Here is a 24,804-nt window from a genome sequence, read left to right on the forward strand (position 1 = left end):
TATAACAAGATATATAATCGCAATCGCAATCCACCACAACTGCAGTCTTTTTTCTCAATTTTGAAAAGCCCTGTAGACTACAGCCAAACTGAACTGAATGTCTCTATCTGAACCATTAAAACACAATATTGCATTTAAGATACCACACAGGTTTCCAAAAACCTGGATTTAATTTGAAGTTGTAAACAGAAGCCAAAAGATAACCTAATCATAGAATTACACTTTTCAAGTACTCACAAGTCAGTTGAATCAGTTACCCAAGGAAGAGTCACATGATGTAATTCACCATATATTGCAGCATATTGAAAGATCCACTAGTCAATGAAGTTAACTGAAGTTTTGAAACAGAAAGTAGGACATTAAATTCTGTCATCTCAGGTTGTGGACACCTTAAACAGGTTGTGTCAAGAAAGGAACCCCAGACCTGCAAAAGATCTTGTGAGAGTGATCATTTTAACCCAAACTATCATCTTTCTCTAACCCTAACCAAGTCTATTCTGTCCCTTAACCTACCTAGATTTTAATCACGTCATTGTCTCATTATAAAACAGTTAATTTGTACAAGGTGCACAATGAAGAAAATGGCAGTAATGCTGAATCCATACCTCCCTGACACACAGTGACTGGATATTATAAACTTTACAGAAGTTATATTAACTGAGGGGCTGTTGTATTGGATTACATGCTATTGTGTGAGCATTGCTGTTATTTTGTTCCCCTGTATGGTATCTCCAATAAAATATAAACATAAATATGCTTTTTAAAAATGTACCCATGATGATAATTTCATTGATTCTTCATTAAGATGTAAAATATGATATCCTATAACTCATTTCAAATTAATTTCTACCCTTGAAAAAACTTAGACAGAAACCTCCTGGATATAAAAAACCTTGTCTTGTGTGAATAAATGTGATTGGAGATCAGATTCTCTTCTTAAGAATGTCTCCTCTCCTGATAATAAGGCCAGCTCCCCCTGTGGTGCCACAACAGTGGAGTGACCTTGTCACCAGGGTGCCATGTGTCACAGTGGGGGGACCCAGAGGGAGAGGACGGGGTGAACAGATCATCTCCCTGCATGCGCGGTACCCGTGCCCTACCCTTCCTGCTCCCACCACAGGCCCGGCACCAGAGAAGCCGGAGCAGGGAGAAGAGCAGCTCCAGGCTCTGGAGAACATGACTCCAATTAAGCTGTGGAGGCCCGGCTCACGCTCCACTGCCTCAGCCCGGTCGTCCTATGCAGGAAGACACGCAGTCAACGCAGGGAAGTGAACTCTGTCAGCGTAGTCAAGATAGTCGCTGAGAGAGTTAGATTCCGCTTTACAAACAATTTGTAGCAGATAAGGAGGACTCACCGGGATCCATCAAGAAACCGCAGACCATAAAATCGTGATTGCCGCAGTTTTGATAATGGTAAACGACATGAAAATTTAACAAAAAACCACAAGCAGCAGCAGCAATGATAGCTTGTTTCCTGTTTTGAGAGCCCTGGAGAAAAAATGTGGCGAGTTAAGCACACAGTAATAGATGAGAGCGATTGAGAGGCCTCGTTTTCCCCTGTGATTAAAAATGTATGTTGCCACACGCAGCCTTTGGTGTGGAACTCTCCTGGAAAAGGAGCTGGTTAATATTCAGGCCCATGTCTGGCTAATGTCTTAAAGTGATAAATAGGAGGGGGTTGCTGCCGTTTGATTGTTCTTCACAGGCAGTCTGGGAGCAGCAGCACAGGGGGATTTAAGGTGGAGGAATCCTCTCAAAGCTCCTCATTCATTCACTCTCAGACGCCCCATCATTAATTGGGCCTGTCGACATGACTCCTCTGTACCCAGGGCCACTGGCAGCTACCATGGTGGATGAGCTTTTTAAGACAGTTCAAAAGAGTCCTTGCCTCATGAAAGGCATTCAAATTACATGAAATTGCATTCATGTCAGGCCTTGCAGGCATATTCATACAGTACACTGGCATAATGTCTTGTTTCGTGCCCTGCATATCTGTGTGACTATATAATCGTCCTCTTGGGAGCAAATCGCACTATAAAGAGTATGCTTTACAAACTATTAATACGTAATGTTTCATTTTTCAAACAACTGTATACATACATAGAGTAAATACTGCACTGTATGATGTCAAGGAAAAACAATTCACTTCTCTGTAATGTAAATATAGCAGTCTTTTCTAATTAAAAGTGGCATAAAATACCCCAGAGTAACTGACATTATGGAAGATATTATTTCCATAACAAGCCAGTTTTGTTTCATGCAAAACAGGATGTAATATTCTCCATTAAAACATATAAAATTCCACAGGGAGTCAACAGTGTTATCACTTCAAATGAAAGCTGAATGTACAGTAGTTGGAGCTGCTTGGAAGAAAACTTCACAAGTCGGTTTAAGCATTTAAACGTAGCCCAGATGTATCAGTGTGTTAAAGATTTATCTTGGATTATTTGATGTGGGGTTGTATGAGGTACTTACCAATAGTCAGTGTAGTACCTACGGTAGATGCCAGTTGGCATGCCGCAGTTAAGATAAGCAGAGAGGAGTACCAGCACTGAAGCTAAGCAATGATATGCTATAGATGGGGTCAGCAACAAAAGGTATTTTAGCCACTTAAAAAAAGTGCACCTTAAAAAAATGTAAATCAGTTTAAGTGTATGCTATATTTAGAGTTTTTTCTTTGCTGTACTTTGCCGTCAGACAGCTTTCTCTTACAGGAAGCTGCTGTTACCTAAGACAAATATCACTTTTGCCAAACCAACCAAACTCTATCGGTGAGAACAGTACTTTTACCTGACAGAACATGAGAGTTGCTGGTCTACTGCTGCCTCAGTCTTTTAGTTTGTTTGTGTTATTGTGTGACTTCTTTAAATCCAAACTTTTTAATGCACAGAAGTCACACAATAACACAAACAACTAACACACTGAGGCAGCAATAGACCAGCAATGTGCACCAGCACTGTGATTTCCCATCAGAAAAGCCTGTCTGACAACAACAAAAATGGTGAAAATATTGCAAATATAACATACACTTTAAGTAACATTGATTTTTTAAAATGGCTAATGTACTTTAATCTTGATCCATAGTGAAAAAAAAAGTTATAATCAAGTAGGCTATATAAATTACTCTTTCAGTCAGACTTTGCAACTGAAGCTCACAATAGAGTATCTATAGTAAATGGGTAGATGAACTACAGTATGTGTGAGCAGCAGTTATCCCTCTGGCACAGTTTCCACTTTGACAGTTATCTCCCAGCTCTGTGTAAATGTAGCTATGCAGGACAAGGTGAGTCTAGCCTTCAAAACTTTGTGATTTCTACTGATGTGGAGTTGGAAGGTGATAGCAGAAGGTGGCCATATTTGGTTCATGATGTCAACCATGTGATACTTTAGTATTTATAACCATTAGAGGGCTGTATATATGTCATGAAGTACAGCAGGCTCTTTTTCAGGGTGGCCACTGGCCTACTTCACTTCCATCCTTGTCCAACTGTTTCTTCATGCCACGCAGGACCGATAATCCTACTACAGGGGGCAGTTTAACTCTTACTAACAAACAATGTAATGTTTATTAACCTCATAGCTAACTAGCAATCAGTATAACATTTTGTTAAAGAATACAGAGCAGTCAAAAGTTAACATCTGATTCTCAGACCACACCGGCTCACTGGAGCAGACCATGTACATCACAAAAAAAGCCGTCAAATGTCCAGCAGAGAACGCAGTACTGTACTTCGATTGAATGCTTGCCGTTTGTTTCCAAAGAGGCCTCACACAGCTTTCAGTTTGGGCCACCAACAATTCTCGCTGTCTTTCCATTAATCAAACCAGCTCTAGCGTTGTCATTCTATGCATTTTTTTTTTCCCATACTTATGAAACTATTCGCAGTCTCACTTTTCCTCACTCCCTCTCTCGCTTCACATATTTCACTATCTTTTGCAGTCACACTCGTTCAGCATCCTCCCATTACTGTTTCCCCTCCTCCTCTCCCTGTCGTGGAAGTGGTTTCTGTTATGGCAGTGGGAAGGCTACCCGCAGCGGGAGAGATCCTAATTAACAGCCTATTCATTTGTGTGGAGCGGAGGGCTCCTGCTTTCTGAGCACTTGTTTTATGGTGGCGCTAGGGAGCCCTGTCCAGGGATTTGGAGGGGGATAATTGCCTTTGCCGCAGGCTGCAGTAATCTGGTCGGCTAATTCATTATTTTAATAAGTTAGCTTCTCCTCGGGGGTGTGCTAGCTGCGCTGCGCCTCAAACCTTGGTGGTGCACCTCGTTATTGTGGCGCTCTTTTACACCGCCGCCCGCACGGGGTTAATAACTGTTATTAGCCTCTCTCCTCAGCCTGCAATTTCTCGTTTAACTGGGGCGATTCAAACGAAACCTTTGCGAGCATCTAATAATCAACCTCTCTGGAACCAGGGGTAATCCCTATGAAGGGGTCCATATAGTGGAGAGGGGTAATGGATGCAATCGCCTGAGTGCCTTTGCCGTGGCTCCTTTCATTATGGGTCCTGATGTTGTTTTTGTTGTTGACGCTGCTGTTGTTTTTACTCAATTCCTCCAAAATCATTTGAGGGGAGAAATATTTGACTTGAGCAAGGGAAATGGATCAGAGTTATACATACAAATAAGATGATCATTAGGTTTGCGTAACTAATGGCTTCATTTAGGCCATAATCTTCCATCTCTCTAATGGGCTATGCAGTCAGTGGGATGTGTGCGTGTGTCTGTGTAGACGCAGGTTTAATGACTTCAGTGCAGTCAGACATTTTGTACATTGGCTGATTAAAAACCATGTCATTTCAACAGGAAGGGAATACAGAGAGAGCCTCATGAATGGAAGTATTTGAAAAATCCAATATTGGAGATTGGTGACGGCTAGATGTTTGAAAGAACCTGCAGTTAAAATCCAATTATGAATACAGCACAAAGTGGTTAAATGGTTTTGAATGCAGCCTTTGGATACATTATTTCACCATGTGACGAAAAGAGATATCCTAATTCACTTTTGAGAGAAAATACAATGTAGACAAGGCAATCCTATTATGCGTCCCTAGATATCCCTGCTTTGCATCTGGCAATGACAAAGTCCATCACTGTGACTAAGGAAGAGAAAACATTCAGACTGTCCTTAACAGTGAAGTCACACACACAGAGAAAACATTCAGACAGACAGGGAAGTTGAACACTGAGAAACTCAAACTGCTGCTGGAGGCCATTTTCACTTTCAGTGCATCTTAAAGTTTGTAAATCAACAATAAATGTGTGTTCTGAATTGGTCACACCAAAGAAACATGTCTTATTAACCACCCAGCAACATTTGAATGATTAAAAATATTGCTAAGTAGATAAAATTAGTTCTCAAAATCATGAAAAAATTAGTGTTCTCTGCGAAACATGGATGCTCTGTCTAGCAGCTTTACTGGACCTCTACAGACATGTTTGAGTCACCAGAACCAGAGGATGGTGACAGGGGGTCTTTTTTTCCCTTCAGTTTCTGGTTGTTGGAACTGAAGTGAGCAGAAATTGCTTGGTGATTTAGACCAAGTGTCACTGAAGGCATGTTCATAACTGACTGTTGTGTGGGCCTTGTATAGTGTTGGGGGGGCATAGCTCAGTCACATCACTGAGCCATGTTTCAATATGTGTATGTGTAATGTGTAAATACTAGGTTTGGGTACAGAACTCGGTACATTTAAGGATACCAACCTGTAGCATCTGTATTGCCAAGTATCCATTCAAGTTAAATCAGTCTGTGCCAAATTTTGTGGTGTATCTGGGGAGAGCGTAACAGAGAGAAAAAGAGAAGGAAAGAGAGCAGCATTACCACTGCAGGTTGTTACAGGTTACAGTCACGGCAATAGCCAGCCAAAGGCAGTATTAGCATGTCTGAAACCTAATATGAAACCAGTGCTTTTTAATTGGAGACTGTTAAGTTCAGAATTTCGGTTACTGGTATCATATCGGTTCAAATGCAAACAGTACCCAATCCTAGTGAATAAAGAAATGTCATATGTCTAGCATTTTTAGACATTTTACTTCATATTATAGCTTTAATTCAGACATGTTTTCCAGAGCAAATTCTAAATGCATGTACGTTCACCACTAATAACAATCCATCTTGAGTGTATCCTCTGTCCACTCAGGCGTCCGTCCACATGCTCTGTGTGGCTTATGTTCCATCCTGTAGACTGGCTTGTTTAGCTGTCATCATGCTGTGACCTGCCAGCCACTGTGAAATGAGCTCCTGGATATTAAAGAGGCTATCTCTTCATCTATACTTAACCATAGTGGAGTGACACATCACATGGCCCTGGGCCCTGAAAAGGAGAGGGGCAATAACATTGAGGGTGGAAAATGTTGAAATGCGCAGCAAGGCCATGTTATGTGCTCAGTCATATGACTGAAAGAACAACATTCCAACTAATATGCATTCTCATCAACCCAACAACAAGCTATTAAAGCACCTCAAGTATTGCACAATGTTTATCCAAGAATATGACAGCGTGCAAATGGCCCTGCGTGATCATTTAGCACTTTTATCTGCATCTAAAAGTTAAACCTTCTCTTGGCCACGGCCCCTTCTGCACACACTAGTGGTTTTGCTCCATAAAGTACGCACATGATAGTAAATGACCTGGTTCACTATTAACTATTATCCACTTAATGTCCTTCCTGGCTTGCCACATGTGGAGCTTTGGCTGAGCGCTGGCCTCTGGGGCTGCCTGGGGCTCGTTCAGGGCCATGGCTTTTCAAAGCCCATACTGCCATCTGCTAGACCAGCGGCCCCTGCTCCCCTTTCCCGGCTGATGTGGCTGCAGCTGGGACAGCGGAGGCCCGTGAGAGTCCCACACCCAGGTGTTTAGTTTCATGCATATGGATTCAGAGATTGCTATAGATCTCTGATAACATATGTGGAAGCTGACACACAACTAATAAACACCCTGCTATGTGGACAGTATTGCTAAATGCTATTTGTGCACAGGGAGGAGTTTGTGTATTGATTTTTTTTTTTCCTCTTATGGATATATCTCATTTGACACTCTTCTGTGTGTGAGGCAGTATTGATCAACGATATCAGCTGATGTTTTTGAAGAACTGCTGGAGTGGCATAGCTCTCAGCCCAGCAGCCCTGCCCACCTTAAAGCCGCTCAACTTAGCATGACTGGCTGCTAATGAGTGGTCCCTCCTCTCATCACACAATCCTGAGTCCCTCCCTCCCGCATTCATCAATTCTCATTAGGGAAAATCATCATGTGGAATACCAACTTTTGGCCAATATTCATCAATGTCAGCCCTCATCCACAGCACCACAATGACAGACGCAGGATCTGGGAGTGCCTAAGTAGCACTGACTTAGCTCTTTTATTCCCTAATCTCACCCTCTGTGCTTGTGGAGCCCAAGCAACTCTCTGCAGTGCACACTCCCTGACAGCAATTACTTTATGCAAAAAGAGTGGAGGAGTTCAGTGAGTGGCGTGAGTGAGAATAAGCCTCCTCTGAACTCTGGCTGTTGGCAGGCTGCAGCATTCCAATAGGACCAGCTCACTTCCCATGGGCACTAAAGGGCAGCAAGGAGGGAGGGTGGTGGCAGAGGACAGCTTTGTAGCACTGTGGCAGGGATCTTGTTGTGACACCATCCATCTAGTCATCACTCATATTGTATATCCCTGCTGTAAAGTTCTTACATAATTACAGATTATTTGTTATTGTGCTCCTGCTGAATAATGAGCCTCAGCATTATTTAGCATCATGAACACGTTTCCAATATTATATACTTAAAGGTCCCATGTGTAAAAAATTTACAGGGATTTATTGGAAGAATATGTCAGAAATTGAACATATCATATTCGCCTGGAAGGAATTACCTTAGAATGATCTGTTTATACCTACAGAGGGTGCAGGTCCTCTTCCTTGGAGGCCACGATGTTGCTCCATCATGTTTCTGTAGTACCCCAGAACAGACAAACCAAACACTGGCTTTAGATACAGCCTGTCAGGTTTTTCACAAGTTTCACTGCCATAGGTGTTTGTAATTTGAAAGATCACTGCCACATGCCACCTAAGCCTTAACACCAGTCCTTTAAACTATTTTAGAATTTTGGGAAATATGCTAATATAATTTTTTGGCATAAATTAGGTGAGAAGACTGATTTTACAAAGACTGGGGGTTTCTGTCCACCAGTATCAAAGTCACCAGCACCTCCAAAAACAGCACATCATGATTTTATGGGTGTTCATTTCCCAACAATTTTCTCATCAGCGAGAGCCGAAGTTGTCAGGCAATACAACAGGAGACTACAGGATATTATTTTGCCTGGCCAAGAAATAGTACAGTGCAAAACCTTGTGCACAGACACAGTTTGTTATTTTTACATCTAGGTTTTTGAATGGAAACAACGAGATGTAATTTAAAACAGTTTTAAAATCATTTTGATGCTACAATGACCTGTAAAACGGTGACCTCTGTCATTCCCATTCTCCGCCCTGCTCTCACACTATGCAAGTTTGGTGTCCGGGTCAGGAGATGCTTTTCATCTCTTAGTCACACACAACCAAACATGTCACTGATGTTGGTGTACAAGTGAGTTGCAAACAGAAACTGGGGAGACAAAAACACAAAGAAATACCAATTCTTCCATAATGTTGCTTTAAGAGGTTCTGGTAGGCAGACTTTGTTACCTTCTACAAAGCTATTCTAAGTGGAGCTACATGGCTGTCTACCCGAGTAGTATTAGTCTTCGCCTGTTTAACTCTTGGCAAGAGTTAGAGGCTGCATCTTCCTCCCACCCCTGATGGGACCATCTACCCTTTAGGAGCTTATCTACGTCACAGACAGATTGCCTTCGCCAGCACTGTGTTCCCCCTCCCATAAAAATTAGCTTGTGCGTGTCATTCTCATAACGGCAGCCCGATCAATACATTCATTCCCATTTTAGCTGCTCTGCCCCTTTGCCCACCCACGCCCAAGAATAGGACAGCTTGCAAAACCCAGCCGCCATGTCAGCTAATCACAGCCCTATTGCTTCAGTCATTCGTGCCCCATTGCTGGCCCACACCGGCTGCCTGCCCAGCGCAGCGAGAGATTTTACCCAGAGGTCAGTGGGCTGGCCAGCCTGTCTCAGTCCAAACTCCCCTCCTGCCAGGTGGATCAGAGGGAGGCTAGTGGTTCGCTTCGCCGCTGAGAAAATGAGATCACACCGCCTCAATAGGGGGGCTGCCTTTGGAAGACCTTCATTCCAGGCTACAAGATAATAGCAGAAAACCATTTGCATCAACCAAGGCGACATTATAATAAATCAGACACCGTGATAAATTCTCTTAATGCTCGGCACTAACAGGTGTTAACTGACTCCCAATTATTGTCATTTACCAGCAAAGGCTTCTGTGTTTTGTCATGAAAATGTAAATTAGTGAACACTTAGCTGCTCAAGGGATGCACCATCTTCAAACAAATTCAGACACATAAACACAAACTAAGAGAAAAAAACAACAGAATCACCTTACAATACAATACAGAAGCCCTGTAGTGAATACTAATTTCATGAAATACATTTTGTTTGTTCTTTTTGTGGGATCGCTTGGATTGTTAGTGTGATTCAGTGAAGCTGCAGATTGGCAAGATGTCAGTACAGAACAAGCAACTGTAAGAACTGATAGATTTAAATTAATGAATGTCTTGAGGCAGAGATGTCCTGTCCTACAAATCAACAAATCTACAGACTTAAAAAAAACATCTTCATTTGGCAAAGATTCCTGCAAAAAAACATACCATAGTCATCTTAAAATGTTTTTCAATCAAAATAAGAATAATGATGTAAAAATTATCATTACCTCTATAATCACAAATCATATCACAATTGCAATATCAGTCAAAATGATCACAATTAGATATTTTTTCAAAATCGTTCAGCTCTAATAGATAGATAGAAAGACAGATAGATAGATGTACTGCTGCTCTGCATCTCATCTCTAAGATTGCTAAATCTTTTATGAACACACACTTAAACATGCACACACACTGACACACTCGCACACAGTGGTGGATGAAGATTGCATTGGGGAACCTTGGAGGGCAACATATGATGGCCCGAGGCAGTGTTTCAGTGGTTGAGGCATGAGTCACTTCCCTCAGGGCTGCTACTGAAAACATAAACAAACAGCATTCCTCCTCTGCAGGGAAGCATTAAAGAAGACTCTTTCTATATAAAACGTTCACACCAATAAAACACATATTAATGTTGATTTAACATGGCTATTGATAACAGTAATACAGCGGTTATTAAAACTGTAAGTGCAAAATATTGATAGTAGGGTTACATGATGTAATTAATGCGGGAACAACAAATAAAAAAAAAACAGGCCATGCTGATTGTGTAAACTTGTTCAAAACCAAACTGTAAAGATGCTTATCTTGCTACCTGCTCTTCATTGTGAATATGGCCTCCGATTGTTAAAAAGATGATGGGAAACATATGATTTGATATCAGTCTCATGTTATGGACAAATGTGAAGCAACAGTCAGAAGGTGCTTAGCTTAGTCAGGACTCACCTCATCACCATGAGGTTGCCAGGGTAGCTTCAAATGAGCGTGTTTCCTTAAATGTTGAACTATTCCTTTAAGTTGGCAATCCTGAAGGTGTAATACTACGGTTTACAGAATTAAGGGGGCAGCACAACAAACTATTGTCGTTTTAATAAAGAGGTCAGGCAATAATTGGCCCTTTCTCATCATTCTGTGAGCAATCGTGATCTGATGTGATGCTGCACAAGGCATGAGTCTGCACGCAGCAGGGCACAGGGGAAGGAGTTGGTTACCCGGCTGAGAAGTTGGAGGTGTGCAGTGTGTCACCTGCAGCTCTTCATCTAACGGCTCACTGTGGCTATTCCTCACATATTACAAACTGATCTTGATCAAAAATTAACACTGTCTTGTTTTACAGATGCATCTTTGATGAACGATTGCGGTCTTTGTCAAGCTCACTTGACTAATAGTCAATTTTTTGTACCTATAATAAAAATAATAATAATAATAATAATAATAATAATAATAATAATAATAATAATAATAATAATAATAATAATAATGATATGATGATGATACAATAATAATTAGAGTCAACTTGTGTTTTGCCAGTTAAATGATTTTTTACTGCAAATGCAGAAATATTACTTTATCAACCGACAATAGGCTCAAGCATCATTGTGTTACCTCATTTGGTGACATAATGGACATTTATTTAGATTAAAATCTTTCAGTTCTTTAACTTTAAGCTCTGAAGTGACTTGATATTTTGTTGGTGTCTCACTGTGGTAATAGAGAGAAAATATCGGGATGTTGGAATAGGGATATGACCACCGCCAGTCATGACAGCCCGTGCCTATGTTCAGTAAATTTGGTACACACTGTATACATACATACACATAATGACGCATAGTAATGCATTTCAAAATCTCATATGCATCTCAGAGAAACCATTAGACCCATAACTGTAGATACACATATACACACTTACACCTGACCCAAGTCCTTCATCTCTGAACATATAGAGCACCTGGACTTTTTCTGGGTGTGATAGCTGGATGGCAGAATATCCCTGAGGGACTAGTGATTAAACAGGAAGTAGAGAGAGTCACTGAGCGGAGCAGGGGCTGGCTGACCCCTCCTTCTCAGCAGCTCACTGATGTGCTGCTACAGAGATGAGAAGAGAGGAGGGATAAGAATGAAAGGGAGCCATAGATTATCAATAAAGTCAATATGGCGTTGTGTTACACATGCCCTCTGACCTAAGCAGGGTGACTAGTGCTGATATCCTTATTGGGACAGGATGACTGGAGGAAACAGTCATAATTTATCTGTATTCAACAATTAAATGTTGTGTGCTTATCAGGTTTTTTTTTAATTTTCATTCGACAATGTTCAGATTAGGGTGATTTAGAATGATTAACTAGCTTAATCACTGAACCATATCACAGAACAATCATCTGAAATGGCAATTTCCTTGTTTCCAAACAGTGGGATTTATAAATCACACACTCCTCCGAAAGGGTTCTTCCTGAGGGCTGCGGTTCTACCCAGAACCATTTGCTCCTGAGGAACACTTTTTTTGAAGAAAGCGTTCGTCAAGGGCTCTTTGTAAGACTGAAGGTTCCATCAAGAGCCCTTTTCATACAAAGAACACTTCCAAGGGTTTTCTGTACCATAGTATAAAAGGGTTCTCTATAAAACCCCTAGTGTGTGCTCTCGATAAAATCCTTGGAATATGAAAAGGTTCTCGGTAGAACTCAGTTGAGTCTAGATAAAACTCTTAGAATATAAAAGGATTGTCTTTCAAGCCATAAAACCATTTCTTGTTAGCTCTTGTTCTTGTTAGCACCCTGAGAAGGTGGAAGGGTTCTGGATCGAACCCCCTGAGAGGGTTCTGGGTGGAACAGTTACTACATAAAAGGATTCCCTGCAGAACCTCTTTTAGGGGGTTCTGGGTGAAACCTTTCACAGGTGGTTCTAGATATAACACTTGGTTGTTGTTGGGTTCTAGGTAGAAAGGTGTAGGCCACTTGTGTAGGCTATATTGTATAGAGGCTGTGTACAACAGGTTCTACCAGAAACCAGAAACGGTTCTCCTATGAGGACAAGCTGAAGACACCTTTATGGTTCTTGTTAGCACCTTTATTTCTAAGAGTGCAAAACCGATAAATAAATGTAGGTGTTTAAGTACTTGATTTCTGTTTTATTTCCGAACATATTTCATGTGATGTCTCATTCATGTGATATTCTCACATTAGTATGCAAATTATTCAAAAATGATCTGGCACTCACTTTATCAAAGCATTATCTCTTCATACCTAATTAGAATTCTGGTCACAGTCAATGAAAAGCTTGTTTCAACATATACCATATCACCACTGCCTCTATACAGTAATGCCACTGAGCTGAAATCTGTCTTAGACCTGCTACTTTAATTCATCTCCAGCATTCCCGTGTTTAATTTTTAGCCTTGGCTGCCCACAGGGACTTTAACCCTTTCTGCTGTCTCATTTTAATCGGATGCTTTTTTGTTAAATGTTTAACTTAAATTGGGAGCCTCATAAATATTCCAAATCACTCGTCCTGTGTTTGATGAGGAAATGAGCCTCGTACCCGCCGTGATTCCCCAGGCAGGCAGGCAGGGAGGGGGGAAAAAAAGCCTACAACTTAACTCTTGGAACTAGACCTGTGCGCCGCTCTGACAGCCTACATTAGCAAGCAGCAAATTGTTTTAACAATGTGAGGGCCGCCTTTGTGTCGAGATAATGATGATATCTCTTTTCTGTGGCGCTACATGCTACTGAGGTAATCATAAAGGTCTCTACTGTCATCACTGCCTGAGAGCACCTTTTATGGTCTAAAGGGACAACAGCTTGTGCTGAATATGAATCTCACTGCTCTATCACAGACTTTACATGCAGCAAGGCAAGTTCTGATATCTGTTGAAGGGAATTATATTTATATATGGGTGGCCGGGGGGTGTTGTAACACCGGGTTAGTTGTAACCCTGTCTGCTTTATTAGTTGGAAAACTGCTGAAGTGATATAATCAATATGATACTTTCCCATTTACTTTTTGAGGGGCTGTGGCATGTGTGCAACTATGTGGATTATATGACCAAAAAAATATTTTCAAGTAAGAAACATTTTTATCAAGATTATTTTTTGTCTAGTGTTTATCATATTATACATAAAGGGCTATACTAGCAGTCTTTAATTAAAGCCAAGTCGACTAGTCATGGCTCATCTTTGTTATTAATTTAGTTATGTGAATATATATTTTCTGTTAAATTTAAACAGCAAAAGCAGTAGTGATTCTGAATGTGTTGGAATACTTGTTGGAATTTTGTTAATTTATTTCAACAGAGTATGACTTTGTCGTTTTAAAAACAGGAATAAATAACTTCCGATAACACAAAAACAAACACAGACTTATCAACACAATAGATGATGGCTGATGTATACTGACAAACTCGCTTCTCAGCTGCTTCATGCCCCCTGTCGCTGTATGTCACCTCTTTAATGACACTGTACTCTACTCAAATAGGCATCTGTCAGTTTTAGATGCTGTGTCGCAGCCTATTAGGACCAGTAAGTGAGCTAACAAGCTAATGGCAGCTACAGCACAGTTAGCACCAATTAACCAGTGACAACAGTGTTAAAAGAGAAAAGGTCAGTGTTGCAACATTCCTGGTGAGGTGTATCTCTTGAGTGGAGTTTGAGGTGTGTTTTTCTTTTCTTTTTGCAGCTAACAAATAAATGAAACATGGTCAGCTAAGGGTCTTCTCACTGACTGATGGTTTAGTTGACTATTAGGGGGCAACCCTGCACACAGTGGTTTGGCTTACATAATCTAAAGTGACAGTTTCTCTAGTTTGATGCTTTGCATTCATGCTACCTGCAAGACCACATGCTGAAACAGTTACCTGTGTAATGGCTGCATGAGCTGGAGACAGCTGTAATAGTTCATTAAAATGATCAGGATTTCTGCATTGTATGCAAGGAACACTTTGCAAACTCAAGGCCAAAAGAGGTGCAGATGAAGTGTGTCGGTTCTGGGCCCACAAAGCCTGCTGCCCAGGGGCAGCCATCTACATCTGCATCAACTGTGACAGTTAGTGAACACTGATGTGCCACTTTAAATTTGGGATGCACTGATACCACTTTTTTTCCAGTGGTACAAGTACTTACACTTGGGTACTTGCCGATACCAAATACCGTACAGTTCTTACAATAACTTTAAAAACATGATTTATTTTCATCCGATGTTCCTCAGTTTCTAAAAGTAACAAATTGTTGTTGCTGTTTCCTGCTACAAGTGTAACCATAGTTACTATGCACACTACATTTTTGAGTTATTTGCAGTAAGTTACTTTCCTAATTTAGTGTTACAAATGGTGTTACATGTGATAATTATTTCGCTATCGTTTACAGCACTTTAACTAGTATTTGAATTACATATTTACATGTGTAGTATTTAAGTTCCTTCTTCATGTCCCTCTTGTCTAAGAGCTAATTAGTTCTTACCTGACATTTATGTGTGTCAGGTATGAGTGTGGTGCCATGTGCCAACAGTTTTGTGTACCCTGCTGTGAACCCCAAAGAAGGTGAAGATTAACAGGAGAATGAAGAAGAGTATACAAAGAGAAGTTGTAGCCCACTTATTAACAAGAAAAGAGCATTACAGACCCTCTTTCTACAGATTTTTCTTTGTCTTCAGACATAGTTAATGTTGTAACTCCCAAGCAAAGGTCAAGCAGGTCTGACCTTTGAGTTAGTCAGATAGGCTGAGGCTTGTTCCAGAGTTCCTCTCTCTGTTTCTGTCTGTCTTTCCTCTCCCGAAACTCTGTGGTCATTAATCTTCCACACAGGTGCTGAGAACTCCTGACCCTCTGCTCCACTTCCTCCATTAGCACCATGACAGCTCCACTGTAAGGTTCATATACCCAACCGTATTTCCATCCCTCTTCTCCCAAACCACTTTAACTGGCCCGGGAACTAAAATCTATGCGTCCCCTTCACTCCTCAAAAGTTCAATTACAAGTGCAGCTTTATCATCCAGTTGCAGCGCTACGAGATTCTGATTCAAAGAATTATATTTTTTTCCTCACTGTTGGCTTGCACTGTGATCTGAATTGTGTAGTTTAACAGCAATTAATATGCAAGCAATGGAAGAAAACAATGCAGATATACTATATTTGACTAAATTTTGCCAATGTGTATTTAAGTAACTATAAAAGATGCATAAACCAAAACAACTCAGGCTAAATACAGTGATTTTTTTTTTACCTGTAGAATCATTCTTTGGCCGATGATTTTGTCCCATGTGACTTCCAGTAACTTCATTCAGTCTCCCTAGGAAGAAAAGATACAGTAGAAGTCTTCAGAAATTGTGAATTTATCCAGTAGCACTAGAACTATTCAGGTCTTTTACTTAAAGGTCCAGGGTGTAAGACTTTTGGGGATTTACTGGTAGAATTATTTTTGTTTACTTTGTAATGAGCTGTTTATAGCTAAAGAGGGTGCAGGTCCTCTTCCATGGAGGCAGCCATGTGGCACCACCATGTTTCTGCAGTAGTCCAGAATGGACAAACCAAACACTGGCTTTAGAGAGGGCCTTTTGCATTTTGCGAGAGCTTTTCACCCACCAAAGTTTCTACACACGTGGAAGGGGAGGGTGAGGGGAGCAGTATTAAGTTGGTTACAGTCTAGAACCTCACCACTAGATGCCACTAAACCCTACATACTGGTCCTTTAAGTAAAGGGACTACGTTACTATAGTACTACAAGTAACAGTGCTGCATTTAAAATATGACTTGCTGGGTACTGTCAGCTAAATATACATTGTGCATGTTAATGTAAAAATCTACAGTTATGTTGTATTATATCATTTTTATCATTACTGATGCATAATTGTAGGAGAAACATTTTTTAACAACATATATTTATGAATTTTCATTAATACAGCATTGACAATTAAGTATGGGAAGCATTTTAGCTGGTTGAAGTAGAGCTGTACTCTTCTAGTTTGAATTATTTTTCATACTGTTTACTTTAATCTCTGTACAACAGTGCATCATATTTTATTAGAAGGTCATGTTTACTGTATAAAGGTTTTATCTCCACATTAAATGGTAACTATAGCTATCAAACAAATATAGTGGAGTGAAGGTATAATGTAGAAAAAGATGGAAACAGTCAAATAATGTACAAGTAACAAGTATAAAGAGCCACTCGCAGATCAAAGATAACTGTAAGAAATCCATCATAAAGTCCTGATACACAGCACCAGCTGCAGCGTGATGATAATGTGACAAGACCATGACAAGATTTCTCAACTCGAGAACAATATACCAGCTCTCTTTGGAGCCTGTTGTTTTCATCTGTGTGTCTCTGGATATGTCCCAGTCAGAGTTGTGAATCTGTGCCATGTTCTGAGGTCGTGACCCCGCCGCTGAGGCTGCCTCCCGCAGACAGTTTCAGTTTCACAGCAGTGGAGGCCCCAACACATCAGCTGGACCAGCGCACATATGCACACACACACACACACAGAGACACATGTGCACACACACACACACATATATATATGTATATATACATATATACAGACATTTACACATTCTCACATCACACACAAACAGACATAAGCCTACAGTAACACATGCAGGCAGTTGTTTTAACATATGCAGCATCTCTGTGCATCATCTCACAGGCTGCCATACGCCTAGGCCCAAGGCAAAGGAAAACACAAATGTCAGTCAGGATGGGGAAAGGTTACAGCGAAGCTAAGAGCTCAATACTGTTAATTTGCTCCCCGGGGTCCGAGGAGTCAACCAGCAGAGTGATCTGCCTGCGCTAACTCATGAGATATATCCAAAATACCAACTCCTGCAGCTGCCTGCAGCCATCTATGATAAAAAAAATCTGACAAAGAGTATCTTCATGACATCGATAGTCTCAAACTGTGGAGGGATAAGTGAATTACCTGCAACCTTTTCCTTTATGATTACTCAACAAATTCCTGTGTCTGGTTGAATATGAAAATACTATAAAAGTATTCAAACTTTTTTCTCATATGGTGCCTTTTGGAACCAAGAAAAAAAATCCCCCCACATCCTTGTAAACCAGATGAGTTTTATTTTTCCATGAGCTATATTGTGGAAAACACACTAAGTTTAATGTTTTGGTTTTTTTTTAATTGAAATAGCATGATGAAGAAGATGAGCTGTTTCTTTTAAACCATCACATGAGTTACTTAGGTGGCGTTTACACCCAGAGTACCTGGAACTTTAAATTCCAGGAACTACTTTTGAAGGAACTGAAAGGTTTGTGTTTCTACCATGTTGTCACCACACAAACTTTCCCCTGTGACTGGGAACCTTTAGAGAAACTCAGTGTGTTTCCACTACAGGGACATTAAATAAAAAGTTCCTGCTCAGTACTTTCTAATAGTACAGGAACTTTGAGGGTGGGGCTTGAAGTGCTTTACATTTGTAAGTGGTTACGTACTAGTAAGTTTGTTTTTTCTATTCACCATGCTATAATAGGAATATTAAAATAATATAAATATCGATGCCTTTCCGTCACTTTACATGGCATCATTGGTATTCTATTGTGCAAAACAATGTTGTGTAAAAACAGCTGTCACTTTTTCGTCAGCGGATCAATGTGCCTGATCTTCGTGGGTTTTCAGAACATGGTGGACATTTGTGCTGAAAGTCCCATACCAAAGGGGGGTAAAATAATGTCCCTGCAACTTGATTTTGACTCTGGTTTCTGATGTGGAAATGTACTGAGTTCCTCCAATGGTGCCTAGTTGCTGGCATGAAAGAACTCTGCATTTGTTTATATTTGTATATTCAAATCAGATATTTAAACTTTGGTTCCACTCTACATTCTTCCCCTTTGCAGTGCCTCTGTTATTCAGAAGTTATATCTCTACGTTCTTTAAATGATCAAATTAAACTGGAACCCACAGTCTAATATTATAAAATACTACACAGACTGCCATAAAGAAGACTGAAAATACTAACCAAAAGTTTAGCTTTTATGGATATATGTTTATAGTACAGCTTGTCTACAATGTATAGTACAGTTATAAAGGTTTTGATGTACTGATTGTCCCACACACTGTAAAATACACATATATGTAAACTATCCAGACAATGTATCGCACAAAAGTTTAAAGGGTGTATAGTGTGAAGTAGTCATATGGATGCTTCTACAGTCCATGCCGAGTGTCCTTTTGTGGGTGGACGTGTGTGCGTGTGTGTGTGTGTGTGTGAGAGGTGTGTGTATATTCCTGGTGGTCCCATCCAGACGGTGTGTCTGACTTTCAACATGTCTCTCCTCCCCGTCTCACTGAGGTCACCTCGTTGGTATCGCAAGCGCAGCAGTCACATTGTGCTTCAATGCAGACAGATTGCTTATAATAACCGTTAGAGACCTTTCATTTTTCCCTGTCAGCGATTTGCAGGATAATTTTGGCACCCTTTAAGGATTCAACTCCCCTAATAAGAGGATAAAAATAAACAAGCTAGTTGTTGGAGCACTATATTGGGATGGCATAATCCCATTTACAAGTCTGAACGCACTCTGGCCAATAAAATCAAACCCCAGCAACATTGTTATATGTGGCAATTTTCACCATTTCTAAAACAAGAAATGACTGAGTGCTAGGCTTTTAGACTGCCAGGATTTACTAAATGGATGAAACGTCACTTTCCAAATTTCATTACTAAAGACCTGCAGTGAAAAATGCTCAGTCAATTCATGTACCATAACAAATATTAGGTACGTTTATTTTTGGTGCAGCTATTGACCACTTATGGTAAAAGATTACATTATAAGTCTATTTTAATTTACGTTATAGCTGTTTAAAAACAAGTTTCGGGTTCTGCAGAAGTGGAGCGTATTGATCCCTGCAGTGAGGTGCAGACGTGCTGGAGCTTTACTGTCCATTGGTCGTGTCACAAGTGATCTGACGACAGCCCGACAACCACATCACATACCTATAGAGTCTGCAGGTGCACTTCATTTGTTCTGCTCTTTTGATTTTCATTAAAAGTAAAATGACAATGTGGTTCAGCTATGAAAAGCAGATACTCAAAGACATTAAGCAGAGCTGAGAGATTAGGTAAATTAATCAAGTGCTGAAAAGTTTGAGAAGAGAATAGTACAAAAAGGTGATGTATGAAAACAGAATACAAAGTATAGTAGGGTGAGATAGAAAGAGTCGGGAGAATTAATCAACAGAGGCTGAAGGACAGAGGTTGAAGGAGTAAACTAACGTCGCTTCTGCCTTGAGTGAGACAGACATTTAAAAACATAGCCAGAGATCAATACACACAAGGCTATCTCTGTTGATAAGATCTATCCATTACTGTCTTCAAAGTTCAACATTTAATTCTGCTTTCTGATTAAAACAACTCATTCAGCAATCAAATACATCTACATCCTATAACACTTTATCATAGCCATCAATAACAACTGTTAATTGATAGTTAAACACAATAAAACATTATTTGGATCCCAGTGAATACCAACCAGGATTTCAGCGTTGATTTCTTGTTCCTATTTGTTCTGAACGTCTAAGACCTCTTTTCACCCTCTTCAAGTGGCTAAAACGCAGATACAACATTAACATGTCACAAAACACAAATTTGTTTGATCATTTTTGTAATTTTTACATTTGTAGGTTGAAAGAGAGATGATTGATTAGTGTGAAGGTATTTCTCCAAAGTAATGCCGCTGTTGCAAATCAATGTCTTTTACAAAATGTTAGGAAAAAAAAAAAAAAATTCTTATTGTCTTTTCACTGGTGACTTTCTTTTTTTTAACATTAGAAAAATGCTTACTGGGATGGCCATTATAAAGTTGCAGTTGATGATTATAATACCTTACATACTTATGTAACTTACGCAAGCTTATTTTACATGATCTTGTCCTAATCTACCCAAGTAGTTTTTGTGCCTGTATTTTGAAAGTCTAAACTGACTCCTGAATGTTACCTAATGCGTCATAGTTTGAAGGGCCACTGATCAAGCTGCCATATTTGTAGGGAGCGAGAACATTATGCAGATGGTTATTGGAAAGTTGCAACTGATGGCTATAAATTTATTATCCTGTACAATTTCCCATTTTTATCTTATATATGTCAAGGTAAGTGAAAGGTGCATATAGTCAGATCAGTAAAGCTTCTTATCTTATAAAACTTCATAAATTGTTAATAAATAGTGTAGTGCATCTATAACCATTATTTGTATGGCCATTATAAAGTTGCAAATGAAGTTATAAATGGTTTATAAAGCACATAAAAAACATTATTTGAATGTTTGTCAATAGTGAATTAACTAACACATAATTACCCATCAATTTACACTTAATAAACATGCTTATTATAAAGTGTTACCTTACATTCTTTGGCAAAGTAAATGCTGATGTCAGTGGACAAATATTATGACAACTCTTTTTTATAAGTGTGCATTATATTGTGTTATCAACAGGATATGTAACCTACTGTATGTGTTTATAATATGTGAAGACCACCTATAAAACACTGAGGCAAAAATTCATTCAGGGGCGCCCAGACTGGAAAAAAAAATAAAATGGAAATTGTGACATTAACTCCGGGCCTCTATTTATCCCATTTCCTATACTCTCTTTATGTATCTAATATTTCTAATTTACCACCGTCCAGGAAAAGTGACACAAGAAGCCATAAATTCCCTTCTAATTCCAAATAATTCCGATTACATGGACGAGTAGTTTTCAATCAGAAAGATAATCTGGATGATAGATGGTGGGATAATTGGCTGTCTCTGCCACGTAAATATTGTGTCGTTCTATTAATCTTGCCGAATGAAGTGTCAAGCTGTCACTCATTCGTCAAACTGAATTAGGAAATATAACGAATAAATAAATGCATGCGGGTGGCAGTGGCTGTGTGTTTGTGTGTGTGTGTGTGTGTGTGTTTTTGTGTGTGTGAGAGAGAAAGAGAGATAAGATGAGATGAGAGCAGGCAGCTGCAGTGGCCCTGAGTCAAAGGAATGAGAGACTTAGAGAGATGAGTGTGGTGGTCGTCTGCGCTTTAGTGTGTTTAAAAGTATGTGAAAGACAGCGAGAGAGAAGAGGGAGTAAAACAGAGAATTGTGATGTATAAATTGAGAGGGGATAGAGGAAGGACAGTATTCTCGGTTCCCCTTCAGCAAGTGTAAAATCATCTGGAGTATTACACATCTTAAGACACTGCTGTGTGTAACAATACACTACGCTTCATCTTGCCACAGGCATTTTTATCAGGACGGATACACTCAAAATTACATTGTCTTTTCTGTCTCGGGGTTCGTATCTGTCACATGTCAAAGGCTCTTCCAGTCACTGAATATTTTACTCAACTATCAGCTGAATAACTGAGATTGTTTTTAGCCTCAGAGGAAGAAAGGCCATTTGTTCAAATAAACCCACAAGGATATTCGCAATACATTCAGGCAGTAGGGATGGGTGATAAGGCTTTTAAATAATATATCATTATTTTTAGACTATTCTGCAATATACAATAAATATGGATACAATTAAGCATTGTGATATTATGTTTTGTAATACTGTATCAAATACCTCAACACTGAGACAATATTGTAGGGATAACTATGTTTTTAGTGTTCTCATAAAATATTAAACACTGAGATTTTTGATAAATAACAATCAGTGATGGTGTCAATATAATTAATTAAGGAAGGAGGGAGCTCGAGGGAGCTAGTTAGGGAGAAAAAATATGCAATATTGATAAATTGGCCGAAATTCTTTATACAAAATATAATCTAAAAAATATAGAATATGTGCATAACCACACTTTTTTTTTTTTTTTGCAAATGTGCTCATCAGTTTTACTGCACAATATATATGCCCATACCAATATAGACTGATATAGTTGGCCAATGTATTGGTCAGGCTGTAGTCTTTTGGTCCAGTGCAAAGTGGACCAAAAGAAGTGCAAATACTAGAACTTGTTAAGAAAATTGCTTAACTTTACTGTAATGTAGCCTTTAAAACCAGGAAAAAACAACACTTGTGCCACATCTTGATAAAATGATATTAAAAATCTAAGACGATATCGATGTATTCCTCGGCCCTATATCCTGGTAAGGTGCAACAAATATTTACTTGAAAAGTGAAAGCAGAATACAACAGAAAGCCAACTGGGAATTTGCTACAGTTTATAGTTAGTATGAAGAGATCAGTCAAGAGGTGATAAATATCTTATCTACCCTTTAACCTGTAGGAGAGGAAGATAAAAAAAAAAATCAAGCAGTGACATCTTCTTAATTTAATTTATAAAGATCATAATTAACGACCTGCAGGCTGCAGGAGACCCCATTTCAGACTGGAGACAGAAAAGGGCCTCAGCTGTAAGAATAAAAATGAAGTTTTCATTGAATTCTGAATTAAATCTCAAATATCAGTAATTTCACAGAAAAGGTCAGCTCTAATGGAGTCCCTCCCTGCTTTTTAATATCTCATATTTCTCTTGAAGGAGTCTATACCTGGCGTGACGTTGGGGCCGCTAATTGTGGCCGGTTAATTAATGAAACCATCAGGTGTTTGCAAAGGCAAACAAAGAGCTGCACTCTCCTAAATCATCAGTGCCCTTCGACATGGTTATTATCCAGCGGCAGGTGAACCCGAGCCTTGACGCATGACAGATTAGATCTTCTCAGAGGATGGGCCGTCCATTTATCTGCCTGATAAACTCAGAGCCTCTCTCCATTTTCAATCATCAGAAAGGAAATGAGATTAACAATCTAATGATGCCAGCACCCCCTGCACACACACACACACGCACACACACACACACATGCATGCACACACAAAACAATACTCATGAGCAAATGTTCATTTATCGTAGCTTTGATTATGAGCACCGGAAAAGGCATCTTCAGTGATATATGATCAAATTATTATTTTTGATATATCAGAAGTAGGGCCTGACTGATACTGGATTTCTGGGGCTGATCTCCATGCCGATATTAGGGAGTAAAAAGAATTCCAGTAGAATTACTGAATACATGATAGAGAATATAATATATAGACTATATAATATATATGTTTTCTCAATTAAAAATTTTAACTGTAACAGAGAATACATTATGGTTCTCTTTAGAACCCTTGGAAGACAAGAGGGATATAGATAAAACTCTTCTGCATTAAATCCTTGGAATATAAAGGGTTCTTGGTAAAAACACCCCATGTGGGTTCTATGTGAAACCCTTGGAGTACAAAAGGGAGAACCCCCTGGGTGGGTTCTTGTTGGCATCTTTAGAAGGAGGAAAGTTTCTGGATAGAACCCCAAGAGAGGATTCTGTGTGGAACCATTACACCATAGTTCTCTGTAGAATCTCTTGTAAGGGGTTCTGGGTGAAACCTGTCACTGATGATTCAAGGTGTAACTCTTTATGGACGGTTCCAAGTTTTAAATGTTTCAACTGTGTTCTGTTAAAACGATGAAGCATTTTCATAGACATATATCAGACAACATATATGCCGATAACGATGTAGATATGATAGGCCAATATCGGGCCAATAATATCAATCAACCTATGTATCAGCCGGGCTCTAATCAGAAAACAGGGAGCTTTTTTTTTATTTGATCACATTCGCTCAGTTTCAGTCCAGCCTGCTCTGCTGCGTCCCTGTTAAATCACACAGTGTGGTGGCGTGGTTTGTTCCACAGAGGTCTGGGCTTGTCATTTCACAGCTCTCATACCTCAGACCTAAATTTACAGTGCAAGGGCTTGTGTGCCCCGCTGTACTACTCCCCTTGTGGGTCAGCCCCTCCCCTGCTGTCCCTGACACGCATAGCAAGCATCCTGGCCCTCGTAAAGCTGACATCTTCACTAAACTATGCTAACAAGGCCGTAGTGATTTGTATATGCACAGCCCGGTGGCACGTGGCGTTGGGGGTTGGCGTAGGAGAAGGTGGAGGGGGGGGGTCATGGGTGGAATCCACTCGTGTGGCGAGGGGCAGCTAATCAAAGCACCGCTGCATGCAAAGGTTCCAGTGTACACAGACAGACATACATGCACTAAGAAAAAAACACATATCTGAGGGTTCATATGGTGTAAGGTGACAGAGGAGGCGACCGCAGGGTCCAGTGAGCAACATTTCAGCTCTGTGATTCCTCCTCGCAGCGCCAGGATTTATAGACTTCAGGCTGAATGGCTGGTGCAGGTGCAGAGCACAGACAACTGCTCTGCTCTGCCGATGCAATATATTACTGAGCA

The 24,804-nt window shown here is 39.9% G+C and overlaps 1 protein-coding gene across 4 annotated transcripts in view; it reads right to left on the minus strand.

Moving 5' to 3' along the window:
* The window catches only part of LOC146310655 (G patch domain-containing protein 2-like), a 74,204-nt gene that overhangs the window by 1,205 nt on the left and 48,195 nt on the right, over positions 1–24,804 (minus strand). Inside the window, exons 10-11 of one of the 4 annotated variants that reach the window (XM_084742053.1) lie at positions 15,814–15,879; positions 5,707–5,773 (exon numbers count right to left, since the gene is read on the minus strand). In XM_084742053.1, the coding sequence (XP_084598179.1) occupies positions 5,736–5,773; positions 15,814–15,879 (104 nt within the window). In that variant the 3' untranslated portion in view covers positions 5,707–5,735. Of the gene's footprint in view, positions 1–5,706; positions 5,774–11,660; positions 11,690–15,813; positions 15,880–24,804 lie in introns of those variants that run through there. The other 3 variants (XM_084742055.1, XR_014772274.1, XM_084742054.1) reach the window with 3 other exon arrangements.

The sequence above is a fragment of the Lutjanus erythropterus genome, chromosome 18 (genome assembly GCF_056507025.1).
Source record: "Lutjanus erythropterus isolate fLutEry1 chromosome 18, fLutEry1.hap2, whole genome shotgun sequence".
NCBI classification, from domain to species: domain Eukaryota; kingdom Metazoa; phylum Chordata; class Actinopteri; order Lutjaniformes; family Lutjanidae; genus Lutjanus; species Lutjanus erythropterus.